This window comes from Enhydra lutris, unplaced genomic scaffold, assembly GCF_002288905.1.
Source record: "Enhydra lutris kenyoni isolate GAN:26980312 unplaced genomic scaffold, ASM228890v2 scaffoldscaffold24, whole genome shotgun sequence".
NCBI lineage: Eukaryota > Metazoa > Chordata > Mammalia > Carnivora > Mustelidae > Enhydra > Enhydra lutris.
The window spans coordinates 11195709-11217186 of record NW_019154108.1 but is presented as its reverse complement, the minus strand read 5'-3'; the positions used below and the strand labels follow the sequence as shown (position 1 = coordinate 11217186).

Genomic DNA, 21478 nt, shown 5'->3' with positions numbered 1-21478 from the left:
TTTTCTTTTCTTTTCTTTTCTTTTCTTTTCTTTTCTTTTCTTTTCTTTTCTTTTCTTTTCTTTTCTTTTCTTTTCTTTTCTTTCCTTCCTTCCTTCCTTCCTTCCTTCCTTCCTTCCTTCCTTTCGGAAACTCACAGTTTCAAAGTAGTTGTAGCACTTTTGAATTTTTACAAAATTTATTTATTTGAGAGGGAGAGTGCATGCAAGCTCACGAGTTGGGGAAGGGCAGAGGGACAAGTTGACTCCCTGCTTAGCTTGTAGCCCGAAGTGAGGCTCCCTTCCAGGACCCCGAGATCATGACCCTAGCTAAAGTCAGACACTTAACCAACTGTTAAGTTGGTTTGAAATTTCTGGTTGCACTGCATGTTTGTGCTACAGGTGGGAGAGAGTGAGTTCCTCCTGGAGGGATTTTATAGGGCCTGGAGTTGGGAGGCATTTTTAGAGTTTCTGAAGCCAGAATGCACGTGAGCATCAGGCATTTCAGTGATGCAACTTGCAGTGCTCAGTCGGAATGGAACATGTCCGACATTGGGTCGAGCTGTCTTCCACTCACCAGGGTTAAGTCTTAGATACTGTGGGATGTATTTCCCTATAGAAGTCATTCCATTGTGGAGGAGCCTTAGCATTTCTGACTCCAGGATTCAGGGAGACAGTGTCCTCCCCATTGTCCTCTCTTCTCAGTGTTGCAGGTTTGGTGACTGGCTCGGTGGTCTTTTCAGCCACACCAGCACATGGGTAAGATTGTGGGTTAAGGGACCTTATAATTTATCATCCAAAGCGTACTTTTCAAAATGAAAAGGGGTACTATTAGGGACTAGACCAGAACAACATAAATAAACAACAGCAGTCCTGGGCAAATGACATTTGGTCACTATAGTTAATAACCCCTTTCTGTGTGGTCTTCAAAAACAAAAGGTTTCATACTTACTGTTATGTTAGCCCCTGATAGTTCTACTCCCTAAAGCAGCACAGAAATTCAGAAGGCCATCTGCCCTGTTTCGATTTTCCTGAACCATGTGTTTGTTTTCTAGTTCGGTGTGATATTTTCTTTTTGTATTCAAAATCACTGTCTCTTATTGAATCCTATTTAATCAGCTAAAAGATAAAAGACTATCTGATAAATTATTAAGTAAGCCATAATGATTCTTCCTTGGACTCCACAGCCAGGTAATAACTAGGCAGTAAATTAAAGGTGGAGGAGAAGCGTTGAAGTCCACGCCTGGTAATTACATGCTTGGCAAAGACTGGATTCTGCATCATTGATAGTATTAGAATATTGGTTTCATTTTCTATTTTGCAGTTATAGTTAAGCTGTTGACATTAAATTCATGTTGATCACTCTCCACACAAAACCGGTGTAAATGAAAGTTACAACATATACCCTCTCCACTCTTGTCTTAACAGAAAAAAGCTTGGCCAGACCACAAGCGGGAATGCAAATGCCTTAAAAACTGCAAACCCAGGTATCCCCCCGATTCTGTTCGACTTCTTGGCAGAGTTGTTTTCAAACTTGTGAGTATAAAACTCGTGGAATATACTTGGGTTTTAATTAAGCAAAGCACTTGGAGTTGTATGTATTATTTATATTTTTTATAAGATTTTATTATTTAGAGAGAGAAAGAGTTGAGTGGGGGGAGGGTCAGAGGGAGACTCTCAAGCAGACTCCCTGCTGAGCTCAAAGCCAGAGGCAGGACTTGATCTCAGGACCCTGAGAGCCCACCTGAGCAGAAGTCTCGAGTAGGACACTTAACCAACTGAGCCACCTAGTGCCCCATATTATTATTTAAGGCCGACTTTAGACCCCTGTGAAGGTAAAAGGCAGGTTATTCCAGGTAGTAGCTTAGGACAAAAACTTGCCGTTTCCTTATTAACCACAGCATTAGTGTGGCTGGACAGCACAGTGCCCTCTTTGAAGGCCCTGTGTGTGTATGTAATCCCCTAGAAACATAAGGTCATATATTGAAGGCGTGAGATCAGAAATGTCTGTTACGTTGTCGTCATTACTTTTCGACTATGAACTATTGCATAGGGCAGGTATATAACTTTTCACTTGCTTCTTAAAGTGAGGTTTTAATTAGATGATAATTAATCTTACATGGAAGAGTGCTTATCTTTTTTTTTTTTTTTAATAGCCAAGTTCCACTGAAATTGTTTTCAGTCCTTTTCCCCTCCTCTGCCTAAACAACCACTAGATTCTGTGAAAAAAACCTCTGGCAATACCCTCCAGACTTCTTTTTGCCAGGCTTTCACATGAATATCTCTTTCTCAAATTATTTCAGAATCCAGCTCTCTTCTGTCCTGTTGTTTATTGACTTTTTTGGGGTACGGGAAGGCTATAAGATTTTATAGAGAGTTTTTAATCATGGAAAAATACGTTTTTACACCTAAAACTAACACAATGTTTTTTGTCAGTTATACTTCAATTTTTAAAAAATGGATGTGGAATACCAAATGAGCATTGTCTTTGGTCTGAATATATAACATCTATTATATATTTAGTTACTATTTGCAAATACATATATTGTGTTGAACTAAAATATACAAATTTATTTCATAGCATAATACATTCAGATCAAGTTTGTTATTATGCATTTCTTTAGTTGCTAGATATTAGAAGTATGATCACTATATTTGAGGCTGAGCTTTTTTTTTTCTTTTTTTTTACTTTATTAATATCAGAAAGAGAACCAGGACCTACTGGATCAGAATCTAATAGAAAGCACTGATAATAATAGATCTGTCATTCTCCTATGTTTTAGATAAGGACATTGATGACTTTTGACTCAAGGTAGTTTGATGAAAGTTGCAGTTTGTAATAAACTCTTACTTTTATTCATCCATCTCTGCTTTTCTGTAATTAGTAGTAAAATCCTTACAGTGATACAAGTCTGTAGGTAGAGCTGTGGAAAAAGAAATAAAAGTATGAGAACTTTTTGTAAAAGAATTTTCCATTTGGAAATTAAATTGATGGGGTGAGTCATAACTTAGATTTTATTTAAAAATTGTACTGACTGAATAATTCAACTCTCAGAAAGTGATGAAGAGGAGGAATATATACAGCGTCTTTTTAAAGAGTTTTATTTAAGTATCTAAAGAGATTCAAATATTCATTGATGTATTGGAACACTTGAAATTGTTTTTGGTGTTTTCCCCCTTTGCTTCATAGATGGCAGAAACACCGTCTGAATCAGAGAAACTTTACTCATTTTATGATCTGGAGTCAAGTAAGTGATTGTCCATCAGCACCAAAAAAATCCTATCATTTTTTTGCTGACCTTGTGCATTGCTTTCTTTTTATTGTTCTGTCTCCTTATTATGTGAGGCAAATCTAATAAACCTTTTCATGTTTTTATATATGCTTGATACATTAGCTTATTTTATTCCAGGGTAGTTTTGACCTTTTAGGAGTTTATAAAGTACTAGAACCTGATCTTTGTTTCTTTTTGATGCCAGGGAACAGTGATGTGAACAAGGGGGTTCCAGGGTTACTGGTCCTTTAGATAATAAGCTAAGTAGATGGTGTTAAGGGGATTTGGGCTGTCTGATAGCATTGCACGTTCTTCTTCTCCACTCCCGTGGTGGCCGTGACATTTGGGAACACTAACAGACCCTTCAGTCTGAGTGTTCAGTCAATGTAGGATTTATGTTCCTTTTATACTGGCACAGATTGCCTTCAGAGAGGTTGTCTACAACTTCAACCCAAAGTAGCCAGAGCTCATAGAGTAAACTTTGCTACACAGTTTAATATTTCTGGGTGGAGACAAATACAAAGATGATCTAATACAGATTTATGGTTATGGGATTCTAAGTGCCAATGATAATAAATTATTATTTAAGAAATTAGTGGGTTAATTGTTCTGTTGAACAAGTAATTTAAAGAGAATATGTAGAGCTGACATGAGCCCCAGAATTATGTTGTAGTTCAACTTGATGTATCTTTTCAGTTTTAATAGAGAACTAATTAGTCAGTTTTTCATGTTATATTACTGCTAAGTAATTAATATCTCTTGCTGTGAGTCTTACTATTAACAGTAGCCCTGCTCAGTAGTGGTGTCATCCATGCTGTCTTACGTGAAATGTTCTCAAACGTTATTAATTGTACACTCTTAGCCTTAACACCTTTTGTGGTATAAATTAAATTGAGTTTTGAATGGGGTGATTTTTTGACGACTGTGCTCTGGGACCTACTCCTTCTGTTTGGGTTTTAGCAGCACCACATCTTGTTTATTCAATGTGGGAATAACTTGAAGTTGAGATTTCTTGGGTTGGCCCCGGTTTTCTTCTTCTTCTTTTTTTAAATTTTTATTTTATTTTTAAAATTTTATTTTATTTTTAAGATATTATTTATTTATTTGACAGACAGAGATCACAAGCAGGCAGACAGGCAGGCAGAAAGAGAGCAGGAAGCAGGCTCCCTGCTGAGCAGGGAGCCCGATGCGGGGTTTGATCCTAGGACCCTGGGATCATGACCTGAGCCGAAGGCAGAGGCTTTAACCCACTGAGCCACCCAGGCGCCTCCCCGCCCCCCCCATTTTCTTTTTGATGTACTTTTTATATGACACATTTCATCGGTTAGACTCTAGCTGTAAACTTTTTACTTTTTTTTTTCTTTTGTTTTTGTTTTTTCCTTTGAGATAGACTGCTTATCAGTTGGTCATGACCTGGTTGAAAATTGTTTCATGGGAAGAGGTGCTTAAATTCACTGAGTTGATGCGGTTGTGGTGGGTTGAGCATGTGTCCAGGGGGATATAGAGGACCCGTAACACACATCTTGCCTGATTTTAGTTGTAGTGTTTTTCATCCGTACATGTATTTATTTTGTTTTAAAAGAATTTGATCTTACATTGTAGATGAATTTGGCACAATTTAATTGATAACGTAGGTATTGTAATTTGTAGTTGTGAAAAAATAAAGAACGTATTTGCGTTCTGTCAGAATGAAATCCAGGAAGGATAAATCTGGTTTAACCGCTAACATTGAACACCTGAAAATTGTCTATTAAAAATTCACTGTGTGATTGTGCTATTTATTCTCTCTTTTAAAAAGATATTAACAAACTGACCGAAGATAAGAAAGAGGGCCTTAGGCAACTCGTAATGACATTTCAACATTTCATGAGAGAAGAAATCCAGGATGCTACTCAGCTGCCACCTTCCTTTGACATTTTCGAAGCTTTTGCAAAAGTAAGTGTTAAGTGTTTGATTTCCTTGTTAATGCCGTAAATCAACCCTTTACTTCTTATTTTGTTGTTGATCCATGAAAATTTAGGACCCTTCATACCTTAAATCACTCTTCTACATTAACAGTGAGGGTAAGAGGGAATGTCCTGCTTATGTTGAAAGGGGGTATTACTACTTTTTCTGTTTTATCGGTGCTCTTATTCATGGCCTGCGTATGTTCATTGTCGGTACGCAAAGCACCCTTTCATACTCTCACGACTGCGCTTGCTTTTCTCCAGAGGAAACAGCCTCTTCCCTTGTTTCTTACGAATGGATTGTTAGGGTTGCCGTCGCAGTGTTCCTTCAGTGACGGATCTTGGTCTTTGAAGTGAAAAATATATTGGAATCCATTTCTTGATTATGTGATTTCTAAATAATATGAAAATACAACCGTTTCTGATTTAAAAATCATTGAAAATCCGTTTAAATGTTCCGGGTCACTAAAATCCTATGTTAGGTATAGAAAATAGGTTTAATTTAGTATTTTTGTGTGGGGTCTCTTGGTAGTCGTCATGTGACATGCTCTGTTTGGAAATTATTCTGACGGTTTGGGACCAGGGAGAAAGCATGCACCAGCTGATTCTTGCTCTCTGTGCTGGGATAAGGACAAAGGATCAGATACCTCCCCACTGCTGGGTGTTTGCTGTCCTTGCTTTCCCATATTGTGTATTTTGGTTCCCTTCAATATTGATCACATTTTCATAATATGTAAAATTTAACATTCGAGGGTGATTTTTACCAGTGCTGTTACATTTCATAAGTGCACATCTACTAACATATTATTCCATGAATATTTTTAAAGTATGTTTTGTAATCTACCTGTTTTCTAAGAATTCAAAGGTGATTTGTGTGAATGCTCGAGATGTATTCTTAGTTTTCCTCAAATGTACTTCAGGGTATGTTTTTATGATTTTCTGGTAATATCACCTTAGCATTACATTCTGGTTGTCTCCAGTTTAAAACTGATTTCAAAATACAGTGTTTACTTATAATACATAAGAGAAGTGTCTAATGTTTATTTCACATACTTCTGAAAATCATAGCCTTTAGGAGTACCGTGTGTATAACACACACAGGTGCTTTTGTTGTTAGACACTCTACAGAGTAATGCCTCCTGAAAAATAAAAATATGCCTTGTGTTGACTGTAACTTCATTCCTGGTGTTAAGTCTGTGGCTTTTCCGTGACAGTTGTTTTGTTGTTAGCAGTTGTTCAAGTGGTAATTACTGGTGTTACTACTATTTATGGAAAATATTTAAAAATACTTTCTGTTATTCAATATAACATGTGAATTACTTTTTTATTTCTCATATTACTTTTTAAACTTTTTCATTTCATGTCTCTTATAGTGAAATTCTTTCCATGCTGTATAGGGGAAAGTTCTGTCATTATAAATAAGTAGACGAAGTTTTAATCATATGCTCTCCCTTCTCCCCACTTAGTTGTATTTGTTATTGTCACAAAAATTTGTTATTGTCACAAAACAAAGACATCTTTGAGATTTTGGGGGGAAGTGGGCTCAGATCTGTGATTTCTGCCTTACAGTGTAGATTAAAGCAGCATTACCCTATGGCTCCTGTACTTCCTTGCAAAAGTTTTATTAAGATTTTATAAATTGTTAGTTTTCTGCTTATACATATGTCCTTAAAAGGGATCACTTTCCTCCTCCTCTTTTTCTCCCCTCCTTCTTCTTTGTCGTCATTTTTTTGGTTGTTGTTGTTAATAGAATAGTCTAGGGGTGCCTAGGTGGTTCAGTCAGTTGTGTCTGCCACCTGCTCAGGTCATGATCTCAGGGTCCTAGGATCGAGCATTGCATTGGGCTCCCTTCTTAGTGGGGAGTCTGCTTCTCCCTCTCCCTCTGCCACTTTCTCTCTGTGTGTCTCTCAAACAAACAAACAAATAAATGAAATATTAAAAAGTAAAATAGTCTAATATTAAAGTTAATCGCTGTCATGCAAACCTCAGGGAAGGCTGCAACCATTGCAAGTGTATGGTGGTGCCAGTCATGACAAATGCATTGGAAGTGGCTAGAGAATGTTAGAGGATCTTATATCAACATACTGCCTCTCTCCCTGTCTTCGTGGCTTAGAATTAACCAGAGAGGAGTGGACCCCACAGTGTGTCCAGCCCTGTACAGACTGTGAGGCATAGTTTCAGGCTGCCCTGCCTTTCTCAACCTCATGCACTGGCTTCCAGTTTATGCTATGAAGAAGGCTGGCTTTGCCTGGTCCCAATAAAGAAAATCCTGTTTTCTGTTTTGCTTTTGGTCCCCTTCATTTGTAGTCATTCTGGTTCTGCGCAGGTTTTAGACCTGCTAAGCTTATATCTTAGCTCATCTCATTGTCACTTAAGGCAGAAGGAGTTCTGAGAACTTTTTTATATTTGTTTATATCCTAATTTTTTTGACTTTGAAAGTAGAGAGATTAGTACAATGAATCTGCATGTCTCTGTCACCTGGTTTCAATAATTTTTGAATTTGTTTTTTATTTGATATTTTTAATACTTAGATTTCAAACACATGTTCTTCATTTAAAATTGAGATTTCCAAACATTCCTTACAATTAGTCCTTTATTATGAAGCCTCTTGGCCACCTGAGGTAAAGTTAGTGAATTCACTTATTCAATTAAGCAGACCTTTTATATATATATTTTTTTTGTAGGCCTACCATGTGCAAAGCATTCTTGATACAGGTTGTAGAAATGTGTGGCTGATTATAAATCAGAAAATTTTCCACTAAGGCAAAAACCTCAGCAAATCAAAAATCTTACTTGGGAATATGCATATATTTGTTAAACTTGCACTTGCCTTGAATCAAAAGGGCTCAGTGGAGAATGAGAAGGTTTTTAACCTGAGCTCATGATTCATTCCCGCTAGGCGTTTGTCTTTTTCCTTTTTCTGCTTCACCTTTTTTTTTTTTAATGTTAACATACAGCGTGGTATTAGTTTTAGTTGTACAATTTAGTGATTCAGCTCTTCCGTACATCATCTGGCGCTCATCACGACAGGTGCACTCCTGAATCCCCATCACCTGTTTCACGCAATCACAGAACACTGTGTGTTCTCTGAAGCTGAGAGTCTTTTCTTGACTTCTTTCTCTCTCTCTCTCTCTTTTTATTTTTTTAAAAGATTTTATTTATTTATTTGACAGAGAGAGAGGGATCACAAGTGGGCAGAGAGGCAGGCAGAGAGAGTGGGGGAAGCAGGCTCCCCACTGAGCAGAGAGCCCGATGTGGGGCTCGATCCCAGGACCCTGAGATCATGACCTGAGCCCACACTTAACCGATTGAACCACCCAGGTGCCCCAAGAAGGACAGATTTAAATGGCATCCTGAATAGTATGATGGTTAAGTTGCTTTCTGAGACTAGAAAATGAAATTCCCTTAGTCTTGATTTCCTCATCTGTTACTGGGAATTGTCATCATCATCACTGTATCTACTTCAGAGGTGGAAGTGAAGATTAAGCCAGAAGTACGAAGTGTCACGTATATTACTAATTCCTGTTACTGCTGGCCCCACCTCCCAGCTTCATTTTTATTGGGGTCTAAAACTTCAGTGTTTTATGTCTCCCTGTGCTGTCAGCTAGATGGTCAGGAGCCAGTCTGCAGCTCAGTGTACACCAGTCTCAGAGGGGGGCTCACAGTTGGGCCCATTGCTGGGGTCTCTTGAAATGCTGAGAATTACGTATAGCTATTGTGGATGGAAATCTTTTACTGTTTTCTGCATTCACTAATAACTCCATGACTTCTAAGTAGTTCCTTGGGATGTCACAGAGGACGTACAGAAGTAAGCTTCACATGATCAATGAAATGTTTCTCACACATGCATTTTCGAAGGATGAAATGAAATTAAAAGATTCATTAATTACCATGTTATAATTCAGTGAAATGGCATGGAGTGTGTAGTATTTCTCTGTTCTTGAAATATATGTTGATTGTTATGCGTAATGGTTATTAATGCCTAAATTTAATGTCAGTAGACCTGGATTTGAGTTTATTTCCTATGCAAAGAATAGATTTTTTTTTTAGAGATTATTGCATAGAGTTTGAGAAAAAGTGAACTTCATTATTTTTTTCTGGACTTAGAACTTCCTTTTCTAAAAATGCATTTGGTGGGACGCCTGGGTGGCTCAGTTGGTTAAGCAGCTGCCTTCAGTTCAGGTCGTGATCCCAGCATCCTGGGATCGAGTCCCGCATTGGGCTCCTTGCTCAGCAGGGAGCCTGCTTCTCCCTCTGCCTCTGCCTGCCACTCTGTCTGCCTGTGCTCACTCTCTCTGACAAATAAATAAATAAAATCTTTAAAAAAAAATGCATTTGGTAAACCGATGAGAGATGTGATAAGATCAGTGTAATAAAATAGAAAATGAACTAGTTGCATAAAATGTTTCAAAAACAGACATTAAATTGGAAGTTGCCTTCCTGACTACAAAATATGTCTTTGTGTTTCCAGAGCTCTCTGAAAAGTACTTTTGAACTCTGTAATATTGTACAACTGCCACAGAATTTATTGATTGGAAATTCCACATCTGTTTGAGAAGATATTCTCTCCATTTTCCTTTCAAACAAAATAATTATTCTGGTAACATGTTATTTTTATTATTTAGGGCACACATGCGACCTCCAGAGCCTGCCTTTCTAAACTCTAAATTTTAATGTTATTAATTGCAGCTGTTTTCTCAGTATACACGGTGGTTGTACAGACTTGAAAATAAGTTTAGTTTAGAAGGTTTTTTTTTTTTTTTGTAAGCTGATATTTAAAATTTACATTCATTTTTCTCCTGATCAAATTGTTTTTTACTGGGATAGAATTCTTTTTTATTGGAGGAGCAGTGGAAAATGTGTTCACCCAAGAATCTTGCTAATTCATGATAGGAAAAGAAATAGTATTTTAATACTTTTGGTTGAGATATGTTAGAAATAATACACAAGAAAATAGTAATGATAGTATCATATTTGAGACTGTATGCTTGGTTTGGCTGCTGTGTGATGTGAGTGTTACAAATCTGTGTGATATTCTGCCATAATCTCATAATTTCAGTAAAGCGTGTAAAATCAGCAAGAAGGAAAAATTACTAAATAACCCTTTTTTGGGGTCCTTTTTTAATTCACTGAAGAGCATTGTGCCTCAGTAGAAGGTAGGAACAAACTTGTTCTTAATATATTCAGTTTTTAATTTAAAATTTTCAGTTTGTTAGCCTTCTTATTCTAGATGTACAGGGTGCTTTTATTACCTCACTGTTGCTGGTAGGCTAAATTTGTGGGAAGAATATTACTTCTTTTGGTTTGAAAAATCAGGAGTGTGTATGTTTGCTTCTCGAGGGTTTCAAGTTCATGCAGGATCCATGTTTTAGAGCCTTTTTGTTGATCAGCTCAGTTGGGTTTCCCCACTGTAAAGAAAGTAATCTTTTGAATTAATAAAGTGATGAATTATCTAATTACAAAGTTGATGGGAAATGGCACTATGATAACTTCGACTGCATTACTAAATGATCCCAGTGACTGATCAGATGTGCCTGGGTTCCATTAAGGAAAAATATGCCATTAAATATTTACTACTAAAAGCAAGTAGACGCATCAGGATTGCTAACCTCTGATCACTGGGGTGCTTGTATCTGTTTGGAGGTAGCTGCTAGATGGGACATCCCTCGTTTCTGCTCAGCACAGCTGCTAGAAGACTTCTTTGTGGGGATGTCGCCTCTCGTCTGGTTTTAAGGAAAGCAGGCAAACAGCCAAGATGCTTAACTGTGTGCAGAACCCGGCATTGTAATTATAAAATGCTGATGCACTTATGATTTATATGGTTTTCTCTTTATTACAATAAATTGAATCTCTGCGTTGGTTCAAGAGACCATTATTCTCAAAAACATTCTTCCAAATAAAGTGACATTTGTAGGACACTTGGGCTTTCAAAACAAAACAAGTCATTGTGTTTTTAATGTGTGTTTCATGTTCTTCATTTTTAGCCATTCGGTTAATATTTATCTTCATTTAAGTGTAAATAACCTATGATGAGTTGGTGTATGTTTATTATAAAGACCAGATGCTAGCTAACTTCTAAAGTTGGGAAGGATAATTAGTAAATTCTTAATCAGCATTTTTATTCATACCTGTGTTGGTCAGGGTTAATTGCTTATGAAAGGCTAATGCTGTAATTAAAACTATTGATGGATAAACGTGTTTGCCAAGCCTTATTGCCTTCTCTATTTGAGTGTACAACTTGCTGTTAATTCAGAATGAGGCTATGTTTTTTAAATGATAATATGTCATTGTGAAATGGCACAGGTTGTTTCCTTGCTTTGGCCTTCCCTTCAGTGGCAAGAACTGGAGTGCTGTGTCTGCCTACCCGAGTATGACTTTTTATTTTTTTTTTTAATTTATTTTGTTCATTTTTTAAAGATTTTATTTATTTATTTGACAGAGATGGAGAAAGAGAGAGAGAGTGCCCAAGCAGGGGGGAGTGGCAGAGGGAGAGGGAGAAGCAGGCTCTCCCCTCAACAGGGATCCCTGACACAAGGCTCAATTCCAGAACCCTGAGATCATGACTTGAGCCAAAGGCAGACATTTAACTGACTGTGTCATCCAGGCCTCCCCCTCCCCGCCCCAAGTGTGGCTTTCTTAGAGCCAGGAAATAAATTTTATTTTGAGTCCTGCCTACCTTCGTGGTATGCAGTAGGTATTTAATTGATGACTGAATGAAGGACTGCATGAAAACTGTCCATTTTTTTTGTTTTATGGAGCATACTTAAATAAATATGTCTAAAAAATAATATATTGCTACAAACATGTAAGACTAGGTGAAAAGAAGACTGCTGCTAGGTCAGAGTCAGAGAGGCTGCCATTATCCTCAGTTCTTCAGGAAAGGATGAATCATCATGTTAATTATTACAGAGTTCAGCATACCTTTCCTGTAAAAGTCCGGATGGTCAGTATGGTGTCATAGGCCACGAGGCTAAAGTGAAGTTTTACTGTATCATGGCAATTTGTAGTGTGTGCTGAGACTGCAACTTCTTAGCTCTGTTGTTGGCGGCGGAGAGCCTGCCTGGGCCACATGTAAGTGATTGGGGGAGCCGTGTTCTAATAAAACTTTGTTTATGGCCGCTGAACATTGATTTTCATATACTTTCACTTATCCCCCAAAATTCTTTTTATTTTCCCCTAAACATTTAAAAATGTAGTCAAACACTCTAAGCTTGTAGGCTGTGCAGAAACAGGTAGAAGGCCAGACGTGGGCCATGGACCATTGTTTGCCAACTCTTGACTTATTCTTTGTAAGCCAGAAGAATTTGTGCACTCGGAAGGAAACAGAATATATGCGACCAGAAAATTCTCTGAGAATTAAAAAAAAAAAAAAAAAAAAAAAAGAAAGAAAGATAGGGGCAGCTGGGTGCTCAGTTGGTTAAGCGGCTGCCTTCAGCTCAGGTCATGATCCCAGGGTCCTGGGATCAAGTCCTACATCCAGCTCCTTGCTTTGCAGGGAGCCTGCTTCTCCCTCTGCCTCTGCCTGCCACTCTGCCGGCTTGTGCTTTCTCTCTCTCTCTCTCTCTCTGACAAATAAATAAATAAATAAATTTTTTAAAGATTTTATTTACTTATTAGAGAGTGAGTGGGCGAGAGAGCACAAGTAGGGGAGCAACGGCAGAGGGAGAAGCAGACTCCCCACCGAGCCAGGAGCTCAATCCCAAGACCCTGGGATTATGATCTGAGCCAAAGGCAAACCCTTAACCGATTGAGCCCCCCAGATGTCCCCGAAATAAATAAATAATAAAAAAGAGAATATAAGACCCTGGTCTCTGTCTTATATCAGTACATCAAGAGACTATCATGAGTTGCCTGGTGCTGCACTACCCTGATTTCATTTCTTTCTTCCTTCCTTTCTTTCTTTTTTTTTTTTTTTTTGTTAACTTTTTTTTAACTCTGCAGAGTAGTTTAACAACTATAATCACATATAGCTCTTATAAACAGCCCTCTGAGTCATTCAATATTATTTTTATTCCTTTTGCAGATGAGGAATGCTTAAGGTCACACTGTTTTAAAAACAAAAAAAGCCAGAGCTTTAACCTGGCTCTCTTAATTTCAGATTTGCCCCTTATTCCACCATACTGCATTCTTGGTTATGTTAGTTCTGTGTTAGAGCTCTAATCACGAACTATTATAATAACGCCTTAGGAGCGAAATCCAGGGTGAGCGAAATGAGAATATTTGATAAGATTTGTATCACCAGTACTAAAGTGGTGCTATAGGCAAAGCTCTGAGTTATTTAATTAGGATTCCTGCTATTTTCATACAGGTGGTACATCCTGTCTTACACACCTCTCTCCCTCATATATTTAAATCTGAGTAAGTGCCGGTAGGGTGTGTGGGAGGAGGGTGGGTTTTTCATAGCAAGTGTTTCTGAACTGATGCTGCCACAACTCTAGGTGACAATAAAGGTGATTGGAACGGAATTTGCATGGAGTTAAGCTACTTTGTGAAATCTGGATTCCATAACCTTGAAGTACTGAATATTAAAACATTAATTATTCAAGAGCTGTTAGCCTGGATATGTCTCATTTTTAAGCCATTATTAGAGGCGGGTTTTTTTTTTTATGATTCTATAAATATTTGCATTTACAGATTAGAATATTTTATAATGTACTAGAATATATGTGCAATATAGAAGAAAATCCTCTTCGACCTTCTTGGGTACTTCTTTTTCTTTGAGGAGTATTTATGTGACCTTAAAACTTATATCTGATATTAATGGGATAGGCAAGTAATTTAGAAATACCGCTTTTGGACAAATACTTGTCAAATAAAAGTGTCGGAACTGTGTTTGACTGGGCTTGGGCCCTATTTCTTTCTTTCTTTCTTTTTTTTTTAATATTTTATTTATTTATTTGACAGACAGAGATCACGAGTAGGAGAGATGCAGGCAGAGAGAGAGAGGAGGAAGCAGGCTCCCTGCTGAAGCAGAGAGCCTGATGCGGGGCTTGATCCCAGGACCCCGGGATCATGACCTGAGCTGAAAGCAGAGGCTTTAACCCTCTGAGCCACCCAGGCGCCCCTGTGGGCCCTATTTCAAGTTTTAATTAATAATTTGGGTTTGGGCCGCCTGGGTGGCATAGTCGATTAAACGTCCCAGTCTTGGTTTCGGCGAGGCAGTGATCTCAGGGCTGTGAAGTCGAGCCCCACCTCTGGCCCCGGGCTCAGTGTGGAGTCTGCTTGAGACTCTCCTTTCCATCTGCCCCGCTTGCTCGCACTGACTTCCTCTCTCTAAACATCAGTAAATCTTTAAAGAAAATAATAATTTGTTTTTAGTTTTGACGTTTGTAGGAAATTTTTCTTAAGGCATTCACGATGCAGAGCTGTTTACTTGGGATCAGCTGAATTGGGATCAGGGTGAAAAACACCTTCACGGCACTTTCTTTCCCTCCTCGGCTGGCAGCAGGTTGTAGAAAGGGTGGAGCCAAGTCATCACTGAGGAGCCCGTGCAACTTGCTGGCTGGTGTCCTGGGGCCTTACTCATGCTTCACAACAACATTTTAGGTTTAGAGCAGAAGTTGGTAAGGAATGTTATTTTGGTGCCTCAGAAGTTTTTTGTAATAGTTGGCGACTTTGGGTTTTCTCGTGTTCCGTTTGTTCAAGATTCCGAGAACAGTATCAGCTAAAACCTCTAATGTGGAGATCTTAAGGTGTGATATTGTCTAATGTTTAGAAATCTTTTACTTGGCCTCTGGCATGACCTTCCTCTGATTCTCCTACATTTCTTACCATTTTGTTTAAAAACTTACTATTTGCTTATTCTCTTTTTACTCACTGAATGGCAGTACTCCACGGCCCCTGCTCGACGTGGCTGCCTGAGCGCTGAAAATCCCCCAAGCCTCAGTTCCAGCCTTGCTATTTCTTATGGTGTCCAGTCTTATATTTTCTACTTATTAATAAAAATATTCCCTTCCATGATGTTTTAACTTCAGATTCATCATGAACGATACTTAAACTCTATAACATTTAAGGCAATAACACATTGCTCAATAACACATGCTGCTTATCTTTACTTTTTCTTGTCTTTACTTTTTCTGTCTTTTCTCTTGGTGTGCTGGTCTCCTAAGTCATCCATGCCCAAAACCTCAGCGGGCCCTCTGGTTCTTCCCTCTTTCCTTCCTTCAGATGCCCTGCTGCTTTTGCAAGATCTCTTAACTGTGTTCTTTTCTTTTTATATTTTTTGCCACTGACCCACGTCAGGCCCTTTCTATCTTACCTAAGTGGCTCTAACTAATCTCTTTGCCTCTTAATCTCTCGGTCATCAGTGATGATTGCTATAAAGATAACTTTTTTTTTTTAAGATTTTATTTATTTACTTGACAGCAATCACAAGCAGGCAGAGAGGCAGGCAGAGAGAGAGAGAGAGGAGGAAGCAGGCTCCCCGCTGAGCAGAGAGCCCGATGTGGGGCTCGATCCCAGGACCCTGGGATCATGACCTGAGCCGAAGGCAGAGGCCTTAACCCACTGAGCCACCCAGGCACCCCAGAGATAACTTTTTTGAACTGAAAATATTTCCTTTATATTGTGAGATTTGGATATTTGTACTTAAAATATATGTGTGTGTGTGTGTGTGTGTGTGTGTGTGTGTGTGTGTGGGGTGTATTTTTTTTTGGAAAGCAGATCTGATCATTTGAATCCTCTTCTTAATCCTCTGCATTTGAGAACTCTGCAAACCTCATCCCACACTAGTTTCGCAGAGCTGGCTACCCGTAACTTGAGAGGTGTAACCATTTTCCTAGCACCTTGCAGAGTGACCAGGAATTTGCATGGGTTCTCTTAATGTACCTGTTACTCCTTTATGTTGTTGCATTGTGGATATGTTTCTTTAAACTGCTAGATCTTAACGGTAGCCTGTTGCTGTGACAGCAACAGATGAAGGTGGGCAGGACAAGTACATTCTCTGGATAGGGAATTATTTTTGACAGGCTAGGGTATGTTTTAGCCAACGTGTAAAGCTGCCCGTGTTTATGAGAACTCACAGGACAGGCCATGAGAGCCAGTGACAAGTCAGCAAGGCCCGGTTATGGCCTGTGTGTATGTGTGTGTATGTGTACACATGTGTAAGCAAGCGGATGGAGGTCATTGTGTTCCTTTGGCTTCTGAGGTAGTGAGTGTCTACTTGTAAGTCGTTCTAATTTGATGAAGAAGCTTTAGCTTCAAGTAACGATCATCAGCAGTAGTCGAGTGGGCTTCTGCTTTGTCAACACTGCTGGATTTGATATTAGATAATTACAGGGAGATGATCAGATTTTGGAAACCCATTCCTGGAAGATATCCATGTGTGTTGCTAATGGTTGGCAGTCAGGGTTCTAGCTTTTCTTTAGAGCAGTCGTGCTACAGTGATAACTTTTTTGAGCTGAAAATATTTCCTTTATATTGTGAGATTTGGTTGATCTTTGTGACATCTTACCTCTTCAAAGTCAACCAAGAGACGCTTGCAAAATCTTCTGCATTTTATGGAAGAAAGATTTTAGTTTTAAAGATAATTATCTTTTAGATTATTGGAGTAGCAGAGTATTTTCCACATGGCAAGGAATGTTTAGACTTGGATGATTTTTTTTTTTAAGGTTTTTTTTATTTGAGTGAGTGAGCACGTGTGTAGTAGGAGGGGGTGGAAGAGCAGAGGAAGATGGAGAAGCAGACTCCCCACTGAGGGGGTAGCCAGAATGGGTCTAGATCCTGGGACTCTGAGATCGTGAGCCAAAGGCAGCTGCTTTGCACCAACTCAGCCACCCAGGCGCCCCTTATTTTGGCATCGAAAAGTCCCTTTGCAGACACCTTCATGTTTTCTTTTTTCTTTTTTAATTTTATTAAAAAATTTTTTTAAAAGATTATTTGATGGAGAGAGACACAGTGAGAGAGGGAACACAAGCAGGGGGAGTGGGAGAGGGAGAAGGAGGCTTCCTGCTGAGCAGGAAGCCCAATGTGGGGCTGGATCCCAGGAAAGGCAGACACCTAATGATTGAGTCACCCAGGCGCCCGCCTTCATGTTTTTAGTTACAGAATAATGTAGTGTCTCCGTGAGTGTGATCACCCACATGTTTCTGAGAAGTCATCAGCATTAGTTGAGGTGAATTCAGGGTACTCTGAAGCCTTGCCATTTGGCATTTCCCCAACACTCAAGATACCTAATTTTGACCTCTGCATGTAGAGTTTCTGCCCCCTTCTTTCTGGCACTATTTATTTATTTATTTATTTTTTGATTCTTCAAGATTCATGTCAAATTTCCCCCTTTCTGATAAGCCTTTCTCAACTCTCTGAGATATGTCTCCTTATAGCCGGAATGGGAAGGTACAAGCATAAAATATAAGTGGATAAAAAAAAAATCAGAGCAGGCACTTGAGTAATTCAGTCCCTCCAGCCAGGTGCTGGTGAGTTGGCCGGCTTATCGCAGAAGGGGAGAGCCAAAGGCTTCCTTCAACCCCTCGGAGCCCATCAGCTGCCAAGGATGCATGGCGGCATTTCACATCCAGATGTTTTGGAGTCTTTCCTCCCAGTCTGTTCATGGCATTCTGTCTTTTTAGGTAGTTTTGTCTCCTACCATTCTGGTCCTTTTTGGAGAATCAAAGAGGTTTTTGAAAAAGATCTGAAAAAGCCGCCAAGTGATAAATTGTAATTATGTTTATAGCCAAAAGATAAACATAGGATTAAATGGTATATTGTGTGGTGTATTTTTTCCTGAAAATCTTGCTTGTAAATTTAATTTCTATAAATAAGATATCAAGTTATATGAAGTAGGAAAATTGGGGATGAACGGAGTTCTATTATGATTCTTTTGTGAAGGAAGGTTTATTTTGGTAAGCTCTTTGCTCTGTTTTTAAAAACCTGGATTCCTACATGTCATGTCTAGAGTTCTAAAGCAGAGTACATTTACGATTAGTTAAATCTGCTTTTTTTTTTTCCCCTTCTGCAGGGACCAATTGTTTCTTTGATAGACAACAAATCCTTGGGGCTTGTTTGCACTTACATTTCTAGAATGAGGTAGGCTCTGCCTTGCTAAATTGTAATTCATAGGAAGAGTGCTATGGAATTGGCTCTGAAAGCCTTTGGCTGTGAAGCTAGTCAGCAAGTGGCTTTCCCTTTTCCAAAACCTGATTAATGTCCCTGAGAGCATTTCTCTGTGAAATACCTACTCCATAGTCCAGCTTGGTCTTTTCTGAGTGTGATTTCAAAGCCCAGTAACTTCAGGTTTGGATTGACCACAGTGTACACCGAACATGAGAGATAGTTCCCTCCTGAGACCCTCCGCTGGCTAAGGGAGGGAATAAGGGTAGTATGCGCCCTTCCTGCCTAGATTTCTCTAGGCTGCCATTTGCTTCAATTCCACTGTATTTGATACATTGGAGCTTTTCTGTTTCCTTTCATGCTAAACTGGCCAGTTCACTACCCTGGCATTTGCCTGGAGGAATATAACAATCCAAGCACCTGTTCTTAGTTTTTATCTGCATATATTTTCCATTCATGTCATAATGTGACATCCATCGATCCATCTACCTGCCTTTCTTTCTTTCTTTCATTTTATTTATTTGAGAGAGGGAAAGAGCAGGGGGAGGGTCAGAGGGAGAGTGAAAGGCAGACTCATCACTGAGGAGAGAGCCTGACATGGGGCTAACCCTGGGACCCTGGGATCATGACCTGAGCTGAAGGCAGATGCTTTACTGACTGAGCCACCCAGATGCCCTGACATGTTTTGATAAATGCATTTTTTTGCTGGAATTTGGGCCTACTGTGGAGAGCTTGTGAGAAGAGTGTGGGCCAGTATACTTGCTCACACTATATATTGGCCTATGCTCTTGCTAACACTAAATATTTTAAACAACTCAAAAATAGAAACAACTCTGATGTTCTGTTAATTATATTAATATAGAATAAATGCTTTAAAAGCTCTTAAATGTAATTAAGCTTTTAAAATCTTATGCAAATACATAATTTTGCATTTTTCTAGGTGAATAGTAGTTAGGGGGCTTATTTTGACGTTGTGTTAGAATGTTGACATTACAGTACTTTCCGTCTTTATATTTAAGTGACAGCAGAATCCTAAGTATGAGAAAATGTGATTAATTCTCACACATTGAAGTCATTTAATCGTTCTTTGAATAACAGCTGCTTTTTATTCAGTACATTGAACATAAAATTCTAGAATGTCTTTGTGCTATCATAAATTTTAAATGTGAACCATTCTTCCTTTCACGTGTCTTATGGTATTGTTGTTTTGAGTTTGTTGGTTTGATGGGTGGTTTTGTGATATTGCTATTCTAGTTGGCTAGGTGGGCATTCTTCCGGGACCAAACTCTTTCCCAGCCTGTGTGTCACTGTGATATTAATATTGGCAATAAGCGGGGAAAAATTGGTTTGACTTGTCATTTTAAGCTCCCTTTATTTCTAGAACATATTGAAAAAGTAGAGGTATAGGATCAATACGAAGTATTAGTCTTCTTGGATATTTTAGGTCAGAAAGAATCAATTTCAGTTCAACAAATTTATGGTGAGTCTATCCACAGTACTACTTGGAAAAAGGACAGGTAAGACTTAGTTTTTGTCCCATCTGGTGGGAGACATAAAAGCAACATATGTAAATAAATATAATTATATTGAAAGTTTTTGAAACCCAGACTGTCATCCTTCTCCTCTTGTCTTCCTTTATGCCAAGCTCAGTACATTGTAGATTCTTAGAATATTCTACAGCAGACTGTGATAACGGATGACAGTCTTGAGATGGAGGTTTACGTGCAGAGATCATTTGATTTGAGCCTTCAATGATAGGTATTGTTGGTAGAAGAATCAGTGCTGACTTCCTAGAATTTAGGGAGGGCTTTGGGACCCCAGGACTAGAAATGAGACTGTTCTGGGGCACCTGGGTGGCTCAGTGGGTTAAACCTCTGCCTTCAGCTCAGGTCATGATCCCAGGGTCCTGGGATCGAGCCCCACGTCGGGCTCTCTGCTCGGCAGGGAGCCTGCTTCTTCCTGCCTCTCTGCCTACTTGTGATCTCTCTCCCTCTGTCAAAAAAATAAAAAAAATCTAAAAAAAAAAAAAAAAAAAAGAAATGAGACTGTTTTAACTTTGGATGCCAAAGGAGGAAGCAATCCAAGAGTTTTGCTGCTGGTTTATGCTTAACGAATGTGACCGTTTTTAGTTAGGAGCAGTTGATTGAAGATTTTTCTTGAAACTTATACCTGACGCTGCTCCAGTGAGTCTCAAGGCTCCCTTCTCTGCGTGAGCCCTCCCCGTGCTACCTGCTCTTCCTGATCCTGACAGAATCACCTCACTCAGGATCGCAGCTTTTTCAATTGGGAAATTTGACTGAAGGCTTTTGTTAGTGGTGTTTTTTTCTTCTTATTTGTTTTCTGTTTTGGAAAATAAATGGAGAAAGATCATTTCAAAAGACGTGAATAGAAAGAGTAGCCTTAGATGTTTCAGGAGCCCTGGTGGTCTCAGGCTTTTTGGGATCCGTGAAAAAAGAGAATTTCAAAAAGGAGATGGTCAACCTGTGGAAGTTAAGAGATGTTAAGAAGGGAATAAATTCAGTGTGAATTTAGCAAAGAGATATTTACTGGTGCTATTTTTCATATTTCATGTGGACCAAAAGTGTAAAGACTTTCATTGTTTTTTGCTTCAGAGTAGAAGGTGAGTGACTTATTAGGCCTTTAGTATTTTTACCAAAATGGTAAGTTATTTCTCAGAATGTATTGCTTCTAATGAAAAGCTGAGCAATTCTTTTTTACTCTTAGGATAGCCTTCCCTCCCCCATATTGGAACTGAAAATTACTTCTGTCTGAATTGGTATGTTAGGTTATTGGCCTGAAAATCAGCAAGACGTTTTGAAGTATTTCACGAGGAGCTGTAGAGTCACAGTGATTTAGAATTTTGCAAGCTTAACAGCTTTGTTGTGTTTTGTAATGAAGGTATCCAGGATGGGAGGAAGGAAAGTCAAAATGGTCTTATCTTAAGCAAAATCGCTTGCCTCATTTCATTTTTTGTAAAACATAGTTTAACAGTGTTAACCTGGAAAGTGGGGCACAAATTTTATTTGGGGATTTGTTATACCTTAGTAAGTTGGAAGCGTAGGTTTGTTTTTCTGTATGTTGTGTGATCTCTTAAGTATCATACTAAGGCACTAAATAAACTTATTATCCATTGAAAAGCCGTACCTGTTAGTGTCGCTACCATGCTGTGGAAATTCTTACCAGGAAATGAGGTAGATGATGGAAACCAAATTGTGCTGTTTTGAACAGGGAGGTGCT

General features: G+C 38.8%; 1 protein-coding gene across 1 annotated transcript in view; it reads left to right on the top strand.

Moving 5' to 3' along the window:
* The window catches only part of LOC111150871 (SET and MYND domain containing 3), a 707359-nt gene that overhangs the window by 182419 nt on the left and 503462 nt on the right, over positions 1 to 21478 (top strand). The window contains exons 3-5 of the mRNA XM_022508530.1: positions 1405 to 1512; positions 3167 to 3224; positions 5047 to 5183. Coding sequence (XP_022364238.1) covers positions 1405 to 1512; positions 3167 to 3224; positions 5047 to 5183 — 303 coding nt within the window. The remainder of the gene's footprint in view (positions 1 to 1404; positions 1513 to 3166; positions 3225 to 5046; positions 5184 to 21478) is intronic.